General features: G+C 42.1%; 1 protein-coding gene across 1 annotated transcript in view; it reads left to right on the forward strand.

The window, feature by feature from the left end:
* TET1 (tet methylcytosine dioxygenase 1) overlaps positions 1 to 18,308 on the forward strand; it is a 66,166-nt gene extending 47,858 nt beyond the window's left edge. Inside the window, exons 10-11 of the mRNA XM_041427226.1 lie at positions 5,242 to 5,581; positions 7,858 to 18,308. Coding sequence (XP_041283160.1) covers positions 5,242 to 5,581; positions 7,858 to 8,987 — 1,470 coding nt within the window. The 3' untranslated portion in view covers positions 8,988 to 18,308. The remainder of the gene's footprint in view (positions 1 to 5,241; positions 5,582 to 7,857) is intronic.
* The last annotated feature ends 1,173 nt before the right edge of the window (positions 18,309 to 19,481 follow it).

A 19,481-nucleotide genomic window follows, 5' to 3' on the forward strand; every position in this document is an offset into this window, starting at 1 on the left:
GGGGTTATTTACATAACTGTTGATGTATTTTGTCTCTAAAATGTACTGAGTGCAAGTACAATTCTGAGGTGACAGTTCTCGCAGAGATTCCTTTCTCATAATGAGGTAATGAAAAGAATAAGAACAATTTGCACTGCACTAGAAACATCCAGCATCCATGACTTTACTGTTTTTCACTTTTTTTTAACTGCTTGTCACACCTTACATTTTGAAGTCCGTACACGGTGTACTTGTCATCTTGGCCCTTGTTAGTGTTGTTAAGATTTCTTCCCTTTCCCCTTACAGCGGCACAAAATCTTTATTTATAAACTCTAAAGTTCTTCTTGGCTAAAAAGATTAAAGTAAATGCCTTCTAAGTTGATAATTGCAAATGCTGCTGGCTCTGTTCTTGTGAAACCTTTTTGTTTTCTCACTTCACCGTCGGTAAATCACTTTTACTGCAAGTACAACAGGGATTCTGCATGGGGCACCCAAAGAAAAAGAAAACCAGAGTCTATTCAAACTGTTTAAACCAGGCACAGACATAAGTTCAGCAAAGGATTCAAATGAGGTTAATAATAAGGAATAAGTTTACTTTACACTTAAATGAATATATTTTAAAACATTCTTGCATTTTTCTCAGTATGTGTGTTTGATCAGCTGCACTATTTGTATGTGACTCTGAAAATTAACCATGCTGTAAAGTTTGTGTTAGCAGTGAGAGTGTCTTGGAAATGCCCTCTGGAGATACAAGAGAGAATAGTAGACCTTAACTTACACAAATTGGGGATTACCATTGCATGGTAATTACCATTGAAGATTTCAGTTGCTAAACATTGTTCTTGGCTAGCAGAGTCAAGCTCTGAATTTACACTGTTCTGGTAGAAGGCTAAAAACAAACACTCCCTGCTTGCTCTTGTAATAGAATGACAATTCTACAGAGATGTAAACTAATGTGTTTGTCTGAAAGAAGCAAAAATAATTTCTGCCTACAAATTGAGTTTTTAAAGAACCTTTAAGGCAATAAATATACACTTCATTTTTACTTAGACTCTTTTGTCATCTCTTACCATCTCCTAAGGGCCGCTGATGTATGTCACAGCTGCAGTGTGAGGGGGCATGTTAAATGAGCAACACAGATAAAAGCTTTATTGATGGAGCCTGTGAAATGTAAATGCTTTTGTTTCTTTATCAGATTATCTGTGAAGGGTTATGTTCTTCATACCTGTGGGGGATCCATTTAAGTCACTGGCAGTGTTCTTTTTGGGGTTTAAAAGTGACTGGGACAAAAAGGCTGTTGCTGGTTCTACAGCTTGTATGTGGGTGTTGCTCATCCACAGGGGCAGAGGGCCCTTGTTGATGGGGTGAGGAAGGAGAGAGACCAGCTGCAGTTCTGTCCAATCCCTGGTGCCACACAGTCTGCAGCAGACATTGGGAAGAAGGGGAGGAAGATAAATGTGTGCTTTGAGGCCACCTACAATATGTAATTTATTACTGCCAGTAAAGCTAAGTACTGACAATCACCAGTCTGTCAACAACCTCTTAGGGGTTCAGATGAAACCCCCAAGCCCTGTGCTTTTGCCATACCTTGCTGTATTTTGGCAGGCACAGCCCATCACACCACTGGCACAGGGCTCCAGGCTCTGCAGTGGCTGACAGGATGGCTGTGCATGGTTACATCACATTCTGCACCCCCTGCTCCCTTTGGGAGCTGCAGCAGTTCCAAGTGCTTCAATTGGTGCTTCAGCTTATCCCAGGCAGGAGGAAAGATGAATCCCTGGGCCTGTAAATGAAGAATTTGTTAGGTTTTTATATTGTACAAATGGAGAAACATGAAAGGTTCACTCTGCTAACCTGTGAGCTCCCAGGGAGCAGTTCCTGTGCTGTACCTGTGTCACCTGGCTGATGGCACAGCCTGGGGGCATGAAGTGGGCAAAAGGAAGACATGTTTGGGGTTCCCTTCTCTGGTTTTGACCTACACATGCTTGTTCAGGGTAGACCCGGCCAAGAGAACAACGTGGTTTGTCTTGGCTGCAAAGGAAGAGCAAAGATGTTTTGTGCATAATGGTGGGCAGGGCTGCAGCAGTCCCTGAGTCCCCAGGGACACCCACTGTATCTCCAGCTGCACAGGGAGGGCTGTGTAGGAAACCTGATTCCATCTCCCAGGTTTGGAAAGGCTGTTTGACTGCTCTGCTGAAACTTGAATGTAAAACATCTGTTACTACGACACAGTGGAAAAGGCTCCATCATTTCTGCATGTGAGGTTCAAGAGGACACAGGCAGATCAGAGAGACCCAGAATAACACACTGGGAGCTGTGTGTCTACAGATGGATTTCTGGAGGGGATTGCACTGAGTTCCTGGTGCATTTTAAGTTTAAATTAAGGGAATAGTAATCCAGTTTCATAAACATGCAACTTTTACCATGACATCACTAAACCCAGAATAGTTAATGAGTTTGATCACCAAGCACATTGGAAACCTAAACAAACCTTTTGGCCAGCATTTCTTTGGCCTTTGAGCATCCTGGATGATTTAGCTGCCTGTTCTGGAAAAAGCAGAGTAGTAGGATATGCAACTTCATGCTGTAAATGGCCTTTAACAGACTTGATGGCTTTCTCATGTTTGTGTTTAATTTTGGTCAGTTTGCAGCAGTGTCAGTACCAATGGAAAATACTGCTTTTCACTTCTCAGCAATGGCTCCCAAGTTCCTTGATGGAATATTTTGCACAGATTTGAATATTGGAGTGGTTTTTTTTTTAAGCACATATTTCTCAATTGTTGAATTACCACCTTTAGCTGTAAGTTTTTAGCTAATCTGTACTACCTTAATTTGTGGTTGGTTTTCTCATATCATTATTTTCAGGTATCTGTTTACCCTGGCACCCTCACTTCTATGTTAAAATGTGTTAAGGGGGCACTAACTGTGAAAGTCTATATGTATTAAAATAGGTGTTATGGTATTTAGGCTGTAGATGTACTGGTCTTCAGATCTGGATACAATTTTGGTTATACATGAATTTCCTACTGTGTATTTGAAGTCAGTATTTAATATACAGGGTATGCTGGAGTTGATAGTTCAACTTTCATCATAGTTTTGTCAATATAATACAGCCCTCACCTTGTTCAGTTCCTCAAAACAGTTCTTCACCTTTCTTCTCCCACAGGGTGTTGGCTTTTGAATGGAAATTTATAACTGTAAATTGGATGAGGGTCTCAGTTTTCAAAATAATAAATATTACGGATTGAATCTTCAAGACTTCCTTCAGAGTAGTGCATGAGCCAGACACAGGCTGGACATGGTATTCTAAAAGACCACTGCCCATTTTCTGATGAAAACAAGTGGGAGCCAGGCCCCTGCACACTTAATTTTATTGCTGCTTTTGTTCGTGATATAGAAGGGGAGAGTACACTGGGCTTTCTAAAAACATCACTCATGTATCATCGTGCTCTCTGTATGTCCAACCCTCTCTCACCCTTCCTAAATGGGCATCTGCTGGCCAGTTTCAGCCAGATGTCACTGAACTTGGCAGAAACAGAATTGTCTTTGGAGATTTTCGAGCTCTTGCTGTGAGCTGTGTGATGTCAGTGTTGAGTGGGGAGAGCTGGATGCAGGAAGAGGTGGCCCCAGGCCTGGCTGGTGCCCAGCAAGGTGGGAGCAGGGAGCACTGCTGGGCCTGGGGGTGCGGGAGCGTGGGTGGCAGAGCTCACAGGAAGCAAGGTTCCAGTCCCTGCTCACTGAACAACTTGTTGTTTTTCCTAAATCTGCTCCTAGTGCAGAGGCTGCTCAGAGGAGGTGAGTACCTCAGTGAGTGCTACAAAGCAGCTTGGGGCCCCCTCTGCATCCCTTCCAGCTGCCTCCTGGAAAGCTCTTCCTTCTCTCTGCTCCTCAGATTTCCTCCTTTTGCTGCTCTGCAACTGCCAAGCTTTGCATAGAGCTATTGATAAAGCTCAAGCCACCACATTTTTGGTTCAGGATTTTTTAGTTTGTGGTTCTGTACTTTTATTTCTTTAGAAATAATTGTGTGACGCCTTTATGCAAAAGCTGTGCTATGAAATAAAAAATGTTTGGTTTTTTTTCATACCCTAAATAATAGCATTCTTCTCCTCTGGAATGTTAGGAATGGTGACAAGACTCTGGGAAATTGGATTGACTGTTTATGATAGGTGTCAGATTCAGCCTGCAGAATGATGGAATGATAAGCTTCCATTTAGGGGGCATCATCTCATCCTTGGACAGTGCTCCTGCTCCTTTCTGTGTAGTTAGTAACTCCTGTGGAACAGCAGCTTCCCTAAGCCATGGTATCCATGTATGGCTTTCTAGCCATGTAGCAGTCCCTTGGGAATGGAAGTGCCAAAGCTGCAGAAGGTGAATGTTTGTACAAGTGCTCAGGCACACTGAGCTGCTGCCATCCCTTGGGAATGATGCCAGGGATCGTAGCGCCGGTGTCAGCGCCGCTTTCAAGGGGATGGGTTAGTGTTGGTAGCAGCAGGAACTCAGGGAGTGCTGGAAATGTTCAGCATTTATAATGACAACAAGAAAATGATTGCAATAAGTTGAAGTATTTATTGACATTTCTGATGTGAGCTCATCAAACTGGATATAATCAGCACACTGCTCTGAGCCCCAGGATCTCACAGCTCAGAACAGCAAGTAGGGCAGTGGCCTAAGAGAACATTTCCTGGGTCCTGTGAGTTAATTACAGCAGGGTGTTGATTTAAGAAAGTGTTGAGAGAGGGAGGGAATTAGAGCTGAGATTTGCAAAACCTATAGAGCAGTATGAGTGACTGTTTGTGCTGGTTTGGGGTTTTTTCATTTACCAGCCAAAACCAATTCCAAATCATAGGATAAATTCCAGTAGACACTTCTTGTGTAATGCAAAAATAATTTTTCATGTTTTGTAGTCCTTAAAAATTAATCTGAACATCAATGATATATTTATGCACTAAAAAACATAATCAGGATGCTTAGGAACTTTACAGTATATTTACAGCTGAGATTGTTTACCAAGGCTGGCACATATTTGTGGATACTGTAAGTTGAGACAAAATTTCACTTTCTTGTCCAATACCTGTGCCTTGATCTTACAGTCTAACAGTTTTTCTTGTGTCATCACAGAGCAAAGAATTATTTGTTTGTGTTTGAAAGCCCCATAGCTTGAGGCCATAGAGTAGAGTCAGCAGTGCAGGATGAGTGCCTGAGCCTTTATGTAACTGCTGCTTTGTGTTGTGGATTGTTTGTGACCCCTTGTGCTCCTGCCAGGTCTGTACCTTAACCAAGGAGGACAACAGGAGAGTGGGGGTGATCCCGAGCGATGAGCAGCTGCACGTGCTGCCTCTGTACAAGATCTCCCAGACAGATGAGTTTGGCACTGAGGAGGGCCTGGAAGCCAAGATAAAAGCCGGAGCCATACAGGTGCTCACAGCGTTCCCCAGAGAAGTGCGGATGTTGGCCGAGCCTCTCAGAGCTACCAAGAAAAAGAAACCAGACACAAGGAGGACCCCGACTGAAAAGCAGCCATTGATAGATAAAAAATATTCAACACCAGTAAAACTGAAAACTGAAGCCCCAGAAAATCTTGGCAACACTTTGCATTGTTTAGGTGAGTGATACTTAGGAAATTCTACCAGTCTGTTCTGATTCCGTGTTCTCTTACACATCTGATGGGAGGGAAAAGCCCCTTTAAAACAAACCACTTGTGTATTCTGCATTTTAGGGGTTAATGAACAAGTCACTGTAGGCAGTGTTGTCTCTCACGTGATCACCCAAAAATAGTTTGTTGGAGATCTGTGAACACCTATGAAGTATTTCCAAGTTCCCTTATTCTAATAAATAATGGCAGTTTGACCGTCTTGAAAGAATGTTGTTGGAATGTTGACCTAAACAAGCAACGTGAATTTGTGTCACTTTGAAGTACAAGAACTGTGTTCTGCACTTCTATGGCAGATAATGTCTTTCTCAGATGCTGAGCTGTGGTACTTCCCTATCAATGGCAGAAACACTGCTGCACAGCAAGAGATGTGTGAGATGCCCCAGGTTTTATCAGACTCCAGCACCGATTGTCCCTTGCAGGGCTGTTGGCAGGAGCAGGGCGGTGCAGCCTGTGCCAGGGAGCCGTGCTGGTTCCCGTGCCGGGGCTGGGCACCGCGGGCTGCGCTGCCGTGCCCGCTGGCACGCCGTGGGGCAGGCCTCCAGGGGAAGGGCTGTTCCATGGGACTGGCCAGTCGTGGGAAGCAGAAAAGAAGAGGTGGAAGAAGCCATGGACTTAAATTCTGTGATTAGCGGGTGAAAAATAAATACAATTAAAGCACAGCCTCTTTGGAAGAAGAGAGGAAAACAAGCCCATCTGCTGTAATTCTGAATTTCATTTCATAAGACATCCAGACCTATGTAGCATTTTTAAGGGGAGGAATAACAGGGAAATGTGTTTCAAAGAGTAGATGCGTTTTGGGGGGATAATGTTTAAAGAAAAATAAAATCCATTTGCTACACTTCCATAATTGAGTGCTGAGGGATGTTAAAACTTTTTTTCACAGAACACATCTCTCTCCTGAGGTGATGGAGAATGCAATTCTCAAATGCTGTGTTTAAAATCTTTAGGGCAGAGGCCTTGCCATGGGGTGGGGGCTGTTAAAGTCATTAAACACTGTGGTTTATTTCATAGAAAGGTTTTTAAAGAGTTGATGTGGCCTCCTCACGTTCCCGTACAGCTTTTAGTTTCTGCCTCCTAACTGTCGTGCCTGTTATCTCACTTTGACTTTTTTGCACTCCTATGAGAGGAACGTTTTTAATTCATCACTGATTTATAAATTACTAGGAGACACAGTAGAAGAAAGAATAATGCTTCTAAACTGTGTAAAACAAGTAGCCATTCTGTGTATTTATGGAATAAAGAAGAAACACTGACAGTGTTCTGTGAGAGTAAGCAAGAGCTCTCTGTGGGGTGCCTGTCTGCCAGCAGAACTCGTGTAAAGCCATGGCAGAGCATGGTGCAAAGCCCATCAGAGCCCATGGAATTCTTTCCCATTACTCCCATGAACTCTGGGCTGAACCAGCCCGTGATGAGACTCAGTCATGTGAGGAGCCTGTTCCCAATCCAGCCCAGCAGCAGCCAGCCATGGCTAGAAATTGATTAAGGGGCTGACAGAAACTGAACAAGGATGCCTGAACAGAGATCTGAAATAACGAGGCAATTAGATGGAAAGATGCAAGACAGCCAAATCATGTGACTCGATATCCATTTTATATGGATGGGTTTACCTGGAGCATGTTACCACGTAGTTTTTTTTAAAAGGCCATTTCTGAGTCAGTATTGGAATGCATGAATCATTGTAATTCAGTAACTGTTTTTGCTGTGATGGACAAGATCCATAAACATGCTTTTTCCTTTGATCATAATGTGGGGTTAAGGCAGGTCAGAATTTTGACTGATTCACAGGCTGAACTTCAGACTGAATTTCATCAATTATGTAAAAACTGAAGGTCAGCAGTGAGCTGCTGGGAAGCATTTCTGTAGGCCTGGGCTGTGTGAATTGGGATTTAGTGGTTATTTAATTTTTTCTGTTTATTTTCTTCATCCCATGTGAAATACCTTTCTATTTTATATACCAAATGCCTGACTGGAAAAGGTTAAGGCGTTAATTGAGCCAAGGTTATTTTTATTTTATACATGTATATGATAAATATATGTGTATATATGTGGTATATATATAGAGATGTGTATAGTCATAGAGATACTCCTAGGAAGCTAAAACTAATAATTTTGAAAAATCTGTAGTCAGTGTGCATTTTTCATGTTAGAAAGCAAGTATGCAAATATCAGAGAGGTATATTTTGTTGATTGAGAAGTACTTACACTTTGGTGTGCATTTCTTCTAGGGAACAAAACAGATGCTTTAAAACCTGGAATAAAAATGGAGACTTCTAACCACCTTTATGCCATGAAACATACTTCAAACACTACTAAAAATTGCTCTTTATTGAAGCAGTACACGGCTTCCTCCCCCTTCAAGGTGGATGGTTTACATCCTTATCCATCTCTCACACATAAGTCTGGCCTAACTGCGGTGACTAATATTCAACAAGATTTTTCAGTTCCCTACGGGTATTTTGAGTGCAGTAACAAGCAACCTCACGTGACACCTTATGTTAACTGCAAGAGCTTTGATGTGTCAGTCAAAGATTATACTGGAATTCTGCTGAACGAGAAGGTGAACGGCGTGCCACCCGTTCTTCCTGAGGTCACTGCTCCAGGCCCCCCAGCCCACAAAGAGCCCCTGCCCACTATACTTGAACAGCAGCCAGACAAACAGAATTGTCAGCTTCAGTTGGACACTTCTGCCTCCTCAGAGATGATCAGCTCCTGTGACCCATCGGTCCCGGCAAAGGATGCCATCGGAAGCGCAGCCGACTGTTCCCATGGATGCCCGGTGGAAAAGGGCAGCTCCCAAGGAGGACAGAGCTGTGACTTTGACTGTGCTGATGTGAAGCAAAACAGTGCACTGGGACAGCCGGCAGATTCTGAAGAAAAGGCTGAGGAATTGTGGTCGGACAGCGAGCACAATTTCTTGGATGATGACATTGGCGGGGTTGCCGTGGCACCTTCTCACGGTTCCATCTTAATCGAATGTGCACGACGTGAACTCCACGCTACCACACCGATTAAAAAACCCAACCGCAATCATCCCACAAGAATTTCTTTAGTTTTTTACCAACACAAAAATTTAAACGAGCCAAAACACGGTTTAGCCATGTGGGAAGCGAAGATGGCCGAGAGGGCGAGAGAAAAAGAAAAAGAGGCGGAACGATTAGGAACGGAGAACCCCGAACTGAACTCTAGCAACAGAAAAGCGAAGCAAGCGGGTGAAAACAGAGATATTTTTTACGAAGACAACGAGTTCAACCAAATTCCATCCCGCAGAGCATTAACGGTAACCAAGGACAACGTGATCACGGTCTCTTCGTACGCCCTGACGCGAGTGGCGGGGCCCTACAACCACTGGGCGTAGGCGTCCCGTGGCGGGCCCCTCCCGCTGCAGCCACACGCTCTTCCTTTCAGGTGCTGTTCAAGAACAAGTCTCTGTCGTTTACTATTTGCTCATCTCAACCATTTTAAGGCTGAGGTAAAAACAAAAAAAAAAAAAGGGGGGGGATTTCTTCTTAAACTGTGACTTTAACATTTGGTGGTGCTCAAGCACATTTTAAGCAAAAAAAAAAAAGAAGTTGTATAGTTTTAATACATTCTAAAGAAAGATTTTGTTTAGGTTATTAACCTTGATTGAATCATTCAGTTTATTACCTTTAGGAATTTATATTTTGGTGCTTTAAATCGTCTGTTTACTACAAAAATCATTTATAGCTATTTTAACAGGTTCACATTTTATGGTGTTAAATCAAGTTATACAGTTATAGCTCTACACAGCTCTTGGTGCTTAACCACATCAAACAGTTAAAAATAAATAAGCTGAATTATTACTTCATGGTGCCATTGCTTTAACAACTTCCAACCATTGCTATATAGTCCAAATTACAGACAAATCTTTCAGAAAACCAACTAATTTTGTTCTTTAGATTCGTCAGTAGAATGAAGTTATTGGTAATGATGGCTGGAAGTTGTTTCTAAGCTGTAAATATATATTTTAAAAGCACTTTCTATTTTTAAAATTAACTTGAAATAGTATAGTATAAGGATCATATTGTCTAAGGTTGTGCATACTCTACAGAAGAAATGATTTTGTTCTTGCTGTGCAGAGTTCCACGGTGTTAGAGGTGCAGGATGTGTGCTGATAGCAGATGTGGTTGTTTTCAACTTGCCCTTTTCCACTGAAGATTTTATGTTGCATATAAGCAAACATTTATGAATTATAGAACCTTTTTATTCTTTTTCAAGAGAGTGTACAAGCATGAAAGAGGAGATGTCTGGTCAATACGTGTTGGGAGTTATGAATATTATCTGGTTTTTTTAAAGGCAGCATTCGTTATGGTTTCTTTGAGCAATAAGTGCATCAGTCTCATTTGTTTGCAGCGTTCTAAGTTAACATGGCAACCAAATGTTCCTAATGCCTCAGGGGTAGGATTGTTTTGGGATAAAAAGTTACCCCCTAGAGTTGCCTTATTCTATTCTGATAGAAAAAAATAATTAGGGAAAAACACAAAGGAAATGTTGGAAATCTGTCAAATTTCTAATACTTAGCAGCAAAGTTTTTGTTAAGAATAACCTATCTGTTATATTCACCAACTTCCTGAGTTCAGTTTTTTGTTTTGTAAATTTTTGAAGCAATTTATACATTTGACATGGAAAAGGCTGTATCCTTCCTTGAAATTTATGTCCTTTATTTCTGTTGAGAAAGTGACGTATCACAAAACGAGTATTTGCTAAACCAGAGGAAAAACAGACACTCCATTGCTTTTAAATACTGTAGCATCCCACTCTTCTTTCTGATTCTCCTCTCCTATGTATTTCTTGTTTAAACTTATTTATTTAAACAAATTACCAAATGACAACGTTAGCTAAGGACTGACCTCGTCCCGCAGCTTCTTCCACGCGAGCCGGCTGGAGGCAGGAGGAGCCCTGAGCCAGGACTCCCTGGAGCTGGGCCAGGCCCACAGACAAAGCTGTCCATGCTCTGCCTGAACCTGTAGGCAGAAGGAAGTCACTTTTCCAGTGTGGAAGCATACTAATAATATACTTGATAATATTATACTGTTGTGGTGCTGTATAGAGGAATATGAACTATCTGGATCTGCTTTATTTAAAGACAAGGTGCTTTTTCCTTGAGGAGCTGAAGTGCAAGAACTCCATTTCCAGTTTGGTATGAGAAGTACATCAGTGGTGTTTGGAACACACAGAGCCAGTCAGGACCGTGGTGCTACAAATCCTTTGGTGCGGCTGTAGATCCAGGAGACTCTTCTGGAGCCAGGCCTGAAGTAACAATCACTATGGAATGATCCTGGGTTCAGTTCTGCAGATTCCTGTTCACATTGACAAAGCTGTTAATGGCAGAGGAAGGAGGAATTGAACCAGGTCTTTGTATCTTACCTATTTTAAGTAAAACCTGTAAAAACCGGGTATGCTGCAAATTTTAGTTCAAAGCTATTAGTTCAAATAGAGGATATGAAGGGATTGTAAATAATGATGAAACAGAACCAATATTATGCCATTGTTTTGTACCTACCAGCAGTTTTATGCTTATTAACTATGTAATATACATCAAATCATTATGGTATTTTGTGTGCCTTAGATTTCCATTTTCAAACTTGGATATTTTTGGTGAGCCGAAGGTGAGTAGGAATTGCAGCTGTCCATGCAGTCAGTAGTGCTGTACATTCCATGGCTGTTCAGTCAGGTACTTGTCCCACCATGCACAGATTCATTTATTGGTTTCACTGATAGCCCTGATGGCTTCAGTTTCTGTGATGCTGTAATTCAGCACTCTCACGTGACAAATTTTCTACACAAAGTTGGTAAGCTACAGAGCCATCTCTACCTTTTAAAATGTTCATATCATTAAAGTGGATCATTTTTACTTGAATCTTCTCCTACAAATGCCCACATTTAACTTACTGGAAACTTCAGATAAAAATGTTCCATTGAAAAACCAGCAGCTTCCCTCTTAAGAAGTGAGGCACTGAAAGGTGGATCTAAAAGGATTCCTTCAAACAGGTAGCCCAGGTCTGCCTTTTTTTGAAATGGCAATTCTAACAAAGAAATGTGTATCTTAACATGATTAATGCTATTAACTGATAGGTGCTAAACTCACAGTTACTACTTCATTAATATTACTTACATGAAAGAAATATATCATCTGCACAATAACATCTCACCCACGGTGCTCTTTCCTTGGCTGTCTTTCAGCCAAACTGCTTTTTCAGTATGTCCTTCCAGGCAGGTTGGCCACTTCCACTTCCTGCTGGACGTGTAGTGGGTTGTGATTTGGGAAGCTGATCCTTTCTGTTGCTGTACTGCAGTACAGAAAATGCAACTATTTACTGCTTTTACAGCTCTGGGCTATTTCCTGTAACACTTCAGGATATTTATCAATCTTGTACACAAGTTGCATTGTTTTCAGTAAGGTTATCATTTTATCACAGTGTTTATCTCTTAAAATCTTCAACTCTGTGGGTCTGTTCTTTCCTTTGCAGCCCACACAACCACTTGTAATTTGCTCTTAGGTTTTAACCCAAGTCCTTCTTGGATAGCCAGACCAGGAGCTGGATCAAAAATTGAGGTAGCTGGCTTGGCCAGACCTGCATGTTTTATTTGGTTTCCATCAGCTGGCACAATGTTCTGGGTGAAAAACCTGCACATGGATTCAGGTGTGGGCTGGAAGTGGGGTGTGCTTGTCTTTGGATCAATTTTTACAGTATGCCAGGAAAAACTGTCCTGATCCAGCACAGGACACCTCTGACTTCCCAGAAGAATTGTGTCTCATCCCTTTGTTCCCTGGGTCCAGTACCACAACTCCACTGGGAGGGCAGGAGCAGGGCTTGTTGCAGGACCAGCTCTGTTTGACTCTCTGGGGAGTCACTGCAGTTGTCTCCAATTAAACAGTGAATTTACTGATTTTTCACATGCTAGTGTATTGCAGGAAATAGAAATATTTCTGTAAATACTTCGGTCACAAGGTCCGGGAAGCTTTGTAAGTATTTACAAATACTTGCAGCTTCCAATCTGTAACAGTTGTATTCAGATTTTTTTAAGGACTTTCTAAGAATCTTAACTGCTGGTGAAAGTCCTTGTGTTACCTATGCCAGTGCTTCTCTGGATGTAGAACAGGAAATAACTGTAGTATCTTGAGCAACACTTTATGTTAAGCATGGGTAAATGACACTTTCTAGTACTTAAGATTCTTTCTAGCATTACAACTATATGGGTTTTTTTAAGACCTTTTTCATTTCACTGCAGCATTAACTAAATAAGGTGCATTAAATTTGGGTCCTGTTCACACTGCTGCAGCCCTGCTGACTCCAAAGGGCTCATTCATGAGGTTTTCCTGCAATTTCCATATTTAATTGAATGGATATGGACAACAGTTGACCAACATGTGTGCCAACTCAGAGGTCAATCTTGCTCTTTCACTTCCCATGTAGCTTCTCTAATGTTGAAATTAACTCAATTTATCAAGCAGTCATCAGCTTTGTAATATATTTCTATATCTGGTTGTTCCTTTTCCATAGGAGTCCTGTCATTTCTAGGCTATCAGAAGGAAACATCTGTGATCTCAAACACAGAAAACTCAATTGCATGGCCACTTCCATGCCTTGTGTATGGTAACACCAGTCACATTCAGGCAGTGTGGGACAAACTCTTTCTGGCTTATTGTGGTCACTGAAATTCAGGTTAGGGTCTTTGTGATGCCTGCTCCATGAAATTGTGTTTGATTCCTTGTGTCAAAGCTGTCTGCCACGCTGTGAGCTGTGATGATTTGCTCTTCAATAGCAATTAGTGATGAGGAGCAGTTCAGTCACTTTTGAGAATTCCTGCTTTATCAGGTCTTGATCTGACTTGCAGGAGGAGGAAGTGTGGAGGGAATGTCTTTCCACTGCTTATTGTGACACCACGGTACTGCACTGCAATGTCTGTGTCACAGCACTGCTCTAACCAGTGACATGCTTCATTGTGGGTATTATGTACAAATTCACCTCTTCCACAGTTCCTCCACAGGCAGAAATCTCTCCTTTGGGCTCTGCCTGCAATATCTGGTTTAAAAAAACACCAAAGGAGGGAGAGAGTTGGCCCCCATTGTCAATATGCACAGACAGACAAGGCAGCAAGCACTGCTGCCTTTGCCACCCTCGGGATGGAGGACACAGAAGGGGATGGGATGCTGGTTGGGCTCGATGGTCTTCAAGGTCCTTTCCAGCCTTAGTGATTCTCTGCACAGCATAACTAAATCACAGGCAAAGTTGTGAAGGTACAGTTGTTTTTTGAGTCAACCTTCTGTGTACATGTAGTTGCCATGGCACTTCTTTATACTAACACTTCTTTTGGTCCATCTGACTTTAAATTCAGTAGCTTATTTTCTTCAGTCTGGGACACACATTCTCCTTGAATCTAAAACAGTGACCAGTGTCAAAAGTCTAGAGGATGTGGCTACTTACTCTTAACAATTCAGGAAGTGGTTTCAGTCTCTTCTGGGATTACCTGATGTTTAGTCAGTCTTCACAAGTTGTCGATGTTCTGCTTTAGGATGTTGCTACCAAATTGTAATTACATCAAGGAAGGAGTTTTACATTCGAGGTTTCCTGAAAGACCAAGGATTTCTAATGGTAGAACCTGATCAGGCACCAGGATGCATATGGACCACTTCCCCTAAGGAGTGGTTGAATATATGCTGTGTTGATTACTTCCCTGTTACAACCTTTTTGGTTCTTTTAGAGAACAGGCAAAACTTTTTAATACTGTCACATACTTGACTAAATTACGAAGACTTAGTTCTGTGTGATGTTGTGTTGTCTCCCTGACAAACACTTAATATGGCTAGTGTTGATTGGTAGGGATCTCTTTTACTCTGAGCAGGTGACACTGGAAGCTCTGGCCACCTTTCTCCATGGTCTTTCTGAGCCTTCAGCTGTGGTCAGTTAGTGCTGGCTCACTCTGTCATCTGCTGCTGGATGCTTTCAGTGCTTGTAACTACCCCGAGAGTTTTTCCCTTTGCAGATCTGCTTCAGCACTGGGCATGAGCAGCACTGATGCTGCCAGCCTGCCTGTGAGCCCCTGCACACCGTCCTGCTTGGTGTGGAAAGCAGCCATCTCCATCTCAGCAATGTCATAGGAAGCTGTTCTCCTTGGGACTCTCCCCCTGCAATCCATTTATTCCAGTCCCCTGCAGCAGGCTGCCCAGGGGGCTTGTGGGTGTGCCCCATCTCTGGAGCTGTCCCTGGCCAGGTTGGACAGGGCTTGAAGTAACCTGCTGTAGTGGAAGGGGGGTGGAAAGAGGTGAGCTTTAAGGTTCCAACCCAAACCAGTCTGATTCCTTGATCTTACATTCTATATGTGACAGTTCTAGGGCTTTTAATCCATGTTTTCTCATACAGAGCCTAGAATATTACAGGTCAGATTTTTTTTAAAGTCCAGTTCTTTGGGGAGTAGAGAGGGACAATTCATAATCTGTCACAATCACTGTTTTCTTACTTTTTTTTTAACTCAAATAATCAGTTTTCCAGTTAATTTTCAGATTTTTTAATCTAGTTGTTACAATCTATTCTTGTATCTGCAAGTAGGCAAACAAAAGAGACTTTGCAAGACTAGAAAACCATCACCCCTGAGGAGGGAAAGTCATTCCCTTCTCAGAGTACAGGATTTTTTCATGTGGGTTGCATGACTGTGTCCTCTTGTCTTTTGAGTCACTTTTAACAGCTCTGCTCCATTCCTGACATCAGACAGCTGCTGCAGCCCCTGATGATAGCAAGAGCAGCAGTGTTTCTTTCCATCTTTAAATCTTAGATCAGTCTTTGTGAGATATCCAAGTATTATATATGTTAAATGCCTGAAAAAACATAGGACTGCTTGGAAAAAAGATGTTCTTCCTCTGTAGCAAAAAATGGGATTGAAGGAGCTTGAGAAGAAAATAATTAAGGTGGTTACTGCCTTTTATTAAAGGGTATTGAGGTGTCAGCATTGCTGTTTCTTTGTCTTTCTGAGAATTAAGACTTGAGGATTTTTTCCAATCCCGTTCCCCAGTTCACCATCCCAACAATTGCTCATGGTGTTCAACCATGTACTGCTAAGCTTCAGCTTTAAAAGATACAAGATGCTTCTTGGTGCTGTATCCTTAATTCCTCCAGACAGTGTATTTTCCTTTCTTCTGCTGGGCCACTGTATATGGCATTTTTCCACACAGACTTCTATTCAAATGCCAGAACATTCCAGCAGCATCCTTGCAGTGAATGCAGGACTGGGTGCTAAATAACTGAAGGTGACTTGCTCTGGTGTGACTGCCCAATGGTGCTTTTGTCAACGCTTTGCACACCTTACAGACATTCCTCACAACGTCACAGAGCGCAGGTGACTCAGGAGCTGCATCTGTAGGGAGGACAGGTTTGGCACTTAAACTGCAGAGTTAGCAGTGAGAGCAGCTGGACTGTGTTCCAAAGAAGTGCTGCTGCACTGGAGCCAGGGAACTGCTAGTTTTGATGTTCAGTAGTGCAGTTGTTGTCACAGAACATTTTAATGCTGTCGTGGAAAGTTTTGTGACCTGATCAATATTTTACATGTATATCTGTATTTTTATTATATTGTAATGGAAAAAGGGTCTAGGGTTTGAGGGTTGTCTTAAAGTAAGAATGGAAGCCCTGATTCTCATTTATACTACTGCCCTTTGCATTGCATTGGAAGGATAAAGGGGCCTTAAATTGATGTCACTTCAGCTTACATCCTTTGGAGGATCCCATCACACTGATCAGAATATAAAAGGTCAGTAGTATAAACGAAGTCAGTTGTCAAATGACTGATTTGTACAATCATCTGAAATCAATGTCATGGTATCCTTACTGTGCACTTACTGGCCAGTAACATCCAGAATGTTCTTAGTTTAGAAATACAGGTTGAAAAGAGACCTGCTTGGGTTTTACCAGGTTTTAAATATTTGCTTATATTTGCTGTCCTTTGCCCAAAACTGTCTACAAAGACAATGTGGTAAAAGATTTGTACCTCTAGGTAATGGCCAGCCCATAAGTCTCACAAAATTATCAAAATTGCTGGTTTTGTGGTAGTTCTTCTCAAAATACTTGCTATCCTTTATCATAACTTGGATCCCTTTTACTTGATGATATAAACTGGGGTTGTGACAATCTACTGAACTCCCTTCAGTCCTGACTCGACACCCAGCAGAGTGTGCAGTGTTGTGTGCTGTTGTCACGCTCTGGTGAGTTTGGGGACTCAGAGTTAAAGCCAACACCTTCTGCCTTCCCTGACTGTGGTGCTACTTGGCAGGGAGAACCCTGGCACTGCTCTGCATGCCCGAGTCCTGCAGAGCTCCCCTTGTTGCCCATGCAGGTTCTATGGAAACAACAGCCCCGCTGCATTGCAGTTATGCAATGCAAACTTCTCATTCAAAAAAAGTTTGAGGAGAAGGAAATATACTTTCCTTCTTAAATTTTTATACTGCAGTGATACTGCAGAGCCTAATGTGAACAGATTTTGTACCAGCTTTGTGAATGCCTGTCTAATCCATGCAACCCAAAAGGCAGCAGCTAAACTTCATGAAGCTCTTGTCCTCTAAATGAAGAAAATAGTTGTAGTCAAGAAGAACAAATGGGATATCCCATTTAGTCCTGCTAAAAGAAAGGCAGTTCTAACCAGTGCAAACATTCATGTAGTTCAGTCTTTACCAGTGAATTTTTCTATGATTATTTGCTCAGTTTGGAAGAGGCAGCTCTTCATAATGTGACAATTTCACGCCAGGTCACAAGTACTGATCAGAATTTGCTGTCATTAAGAAAGAACATAAATATGTAAGGACATGGTGGACTGACACGCAGTGGCTAATGAATTCCTTCCTGCTTTGGGAAGATAACAGATTAACAATATGCCAAAGCAAAAGAAAAAAAAGTCATGGGTTTTTTTCCTTCCCTCTTTCTTCTTTTCAATCTTTCTTTCTCTCCTTGGGATGCATTTGATATTTATTTTTCAACTTTGAGGTTTTATTCCCAGTTACCAATGTACTGTATTGAAATCTGGAATATAAAACTAACATTTTTTAAGCAAAAGATGATGTACAGGGAGAAAAAAATCAGAAAGAAAAAGCACTTCATTATGTCACAGTATTTACAGGAGAAAGTGTACAAATTACTTCTTTTTTCAAAAAACCATTTGGGGCCTGATTCTTTCCTAGTGTAACTGAGCACAGCTCCCTGAGGCTGGTGGAGCTGGGCAGAGTTATGCTAGCTGAGAAACTGAACCTTAAAATCTTCTTTGCAGACAAGGGAACCCTTACCAGCAGTACTTGAAGACTTGTGAGTTGTGACTGCATGTTACTTGAAAGATCTAATTAAGCTATGTTTTTTGGTGCAAGCAGTTGTTGTACATGATTTCATGTTTATGTAGCAAGATGCATTGAAATGTTGATACTAGTATTGAAACATACATGTAAAAATTGTCGTTGTGGAAATTGTCTGTTCTGTTCTATTTTTCTTGTGTGTCTCATCTGTTTAGAACGTAAACTTTCTTTTTTTTTTTATTGTCCTAACTGAATAAGGCTAAATGAATACTGTAATTGAAAATATATTTTAAATCTTGTCATGAGTTTTTAAAAAGACTATTACAAATTGTATCATTCCTGATTACACAGAACTTTGTGGGTGGTTTTAAATAAATTTTATACTTCTATTTTGCACTTAGTCGTCTAATTTTTCTTTCCTGCTCTTAGCAATAATAACCACTGTCATGTGTAGCATTGTGTTTGTTAATTGTCAATAGGACCTACAGGGGCTTCACCCAAAAGGTCAGCAGGTTCTGCACTGGGAAGGAACAGGCATAAAACCAGTCCCTGTTCTCAGTCTGCCTCTGCTTCAGGCTGGACTGACCTGTGCCCAGGTCAAGAGAAGCAGCCAGAAAATCTGAACTTCATTTTCTGACTAAAAAGACAAAACAGTTTGTGAACACATCAGTACAGGGCCTCTTTTTGCTGCCTGTCTGGCAGAGCAAGCTTATGGGAATCACTTCCTGTAGCATTTAACTGCAGCCACTGGAAACATTTTTATCACGTTTTATTTGGTGCAAATCAGAGGGTGTGGTTGGGGCTTTTTCCTCAAAGCAGACCTCAGCACTAGCCTGCTTTACTGACATTGTAGTGCACAACAGTACTAAACAGGATCCCTGTTGTTCACATCTGAAGAAAAGGAGGAATTACAGCTCTGCTCATGCTTGCTTCTTTTCCTTCTCCAGTATGTGCAGCAGCAAAATAATAAGCAAAAGTCATCTTCCAGGTAACTGGAATCTCCTAGAGAGCAGAAAAATGCTGGTATCCTCTGGCTCACTAATGCCCTGGAAAGGAACTACATTGTGTGATGTGGTACATCCAATCCTAGGGGCTGGATGTGATCATCCAGCAGGGAAGCCTTGGCCCTCCTGTGTGAGCTGCTCTTCTGGAGGATGATCACCGCTGGGGTCTGACAGCAGCATCTCCCAGGCTGCCCCAGCCCTCTCTGAAGTGCAGTTAAATCCTCGTTCACAGTGTCACGTTCCAGGGTTCAGTAGCAGAGTCGGGAGCCCCCAGCACAGGTGTCCTAAGAAAGCACGTGGGTTTTGAAAGGCACTTCAAGCCTTGGGCCAGGCCCAGGAGCATCATTCCTGAGGAAGAGCTACCCATGAGAAAGGTTTCCCATTTCCCATTCTGAGGTAGTGCCAGCCCCTGCCTCCCCTGGCATTCCCGCTGGGCAGGGTGGTCCCAGCAGGGCTGCAGCGTTACACGGAGAGAGAGCAGTCAGAGCAGGGCTTCACCTCCCTCACGGAACAGAACTGAAGCACATTCGCTGCCCTGGCATCCCTGCTGCCACAAGTG

Source organism: Onychostruthus taczanowskii, unplaced genomic scaffold, assembly GCF_017590055.1.
Source record: "Onychostruthus taczanowskii isolate IOZ18803 unplaced genomic scaffold, ASM1759005v1 scaffold98, whole genome shotgun sequence".
Taxonomy (NCBI): domain Eukaryota; kingdom Metazoa; phylum Chordata; class Aves; order Passeriformes; family Passeridae; genus Onychostruthus; species Onychostruthus taczanowskii.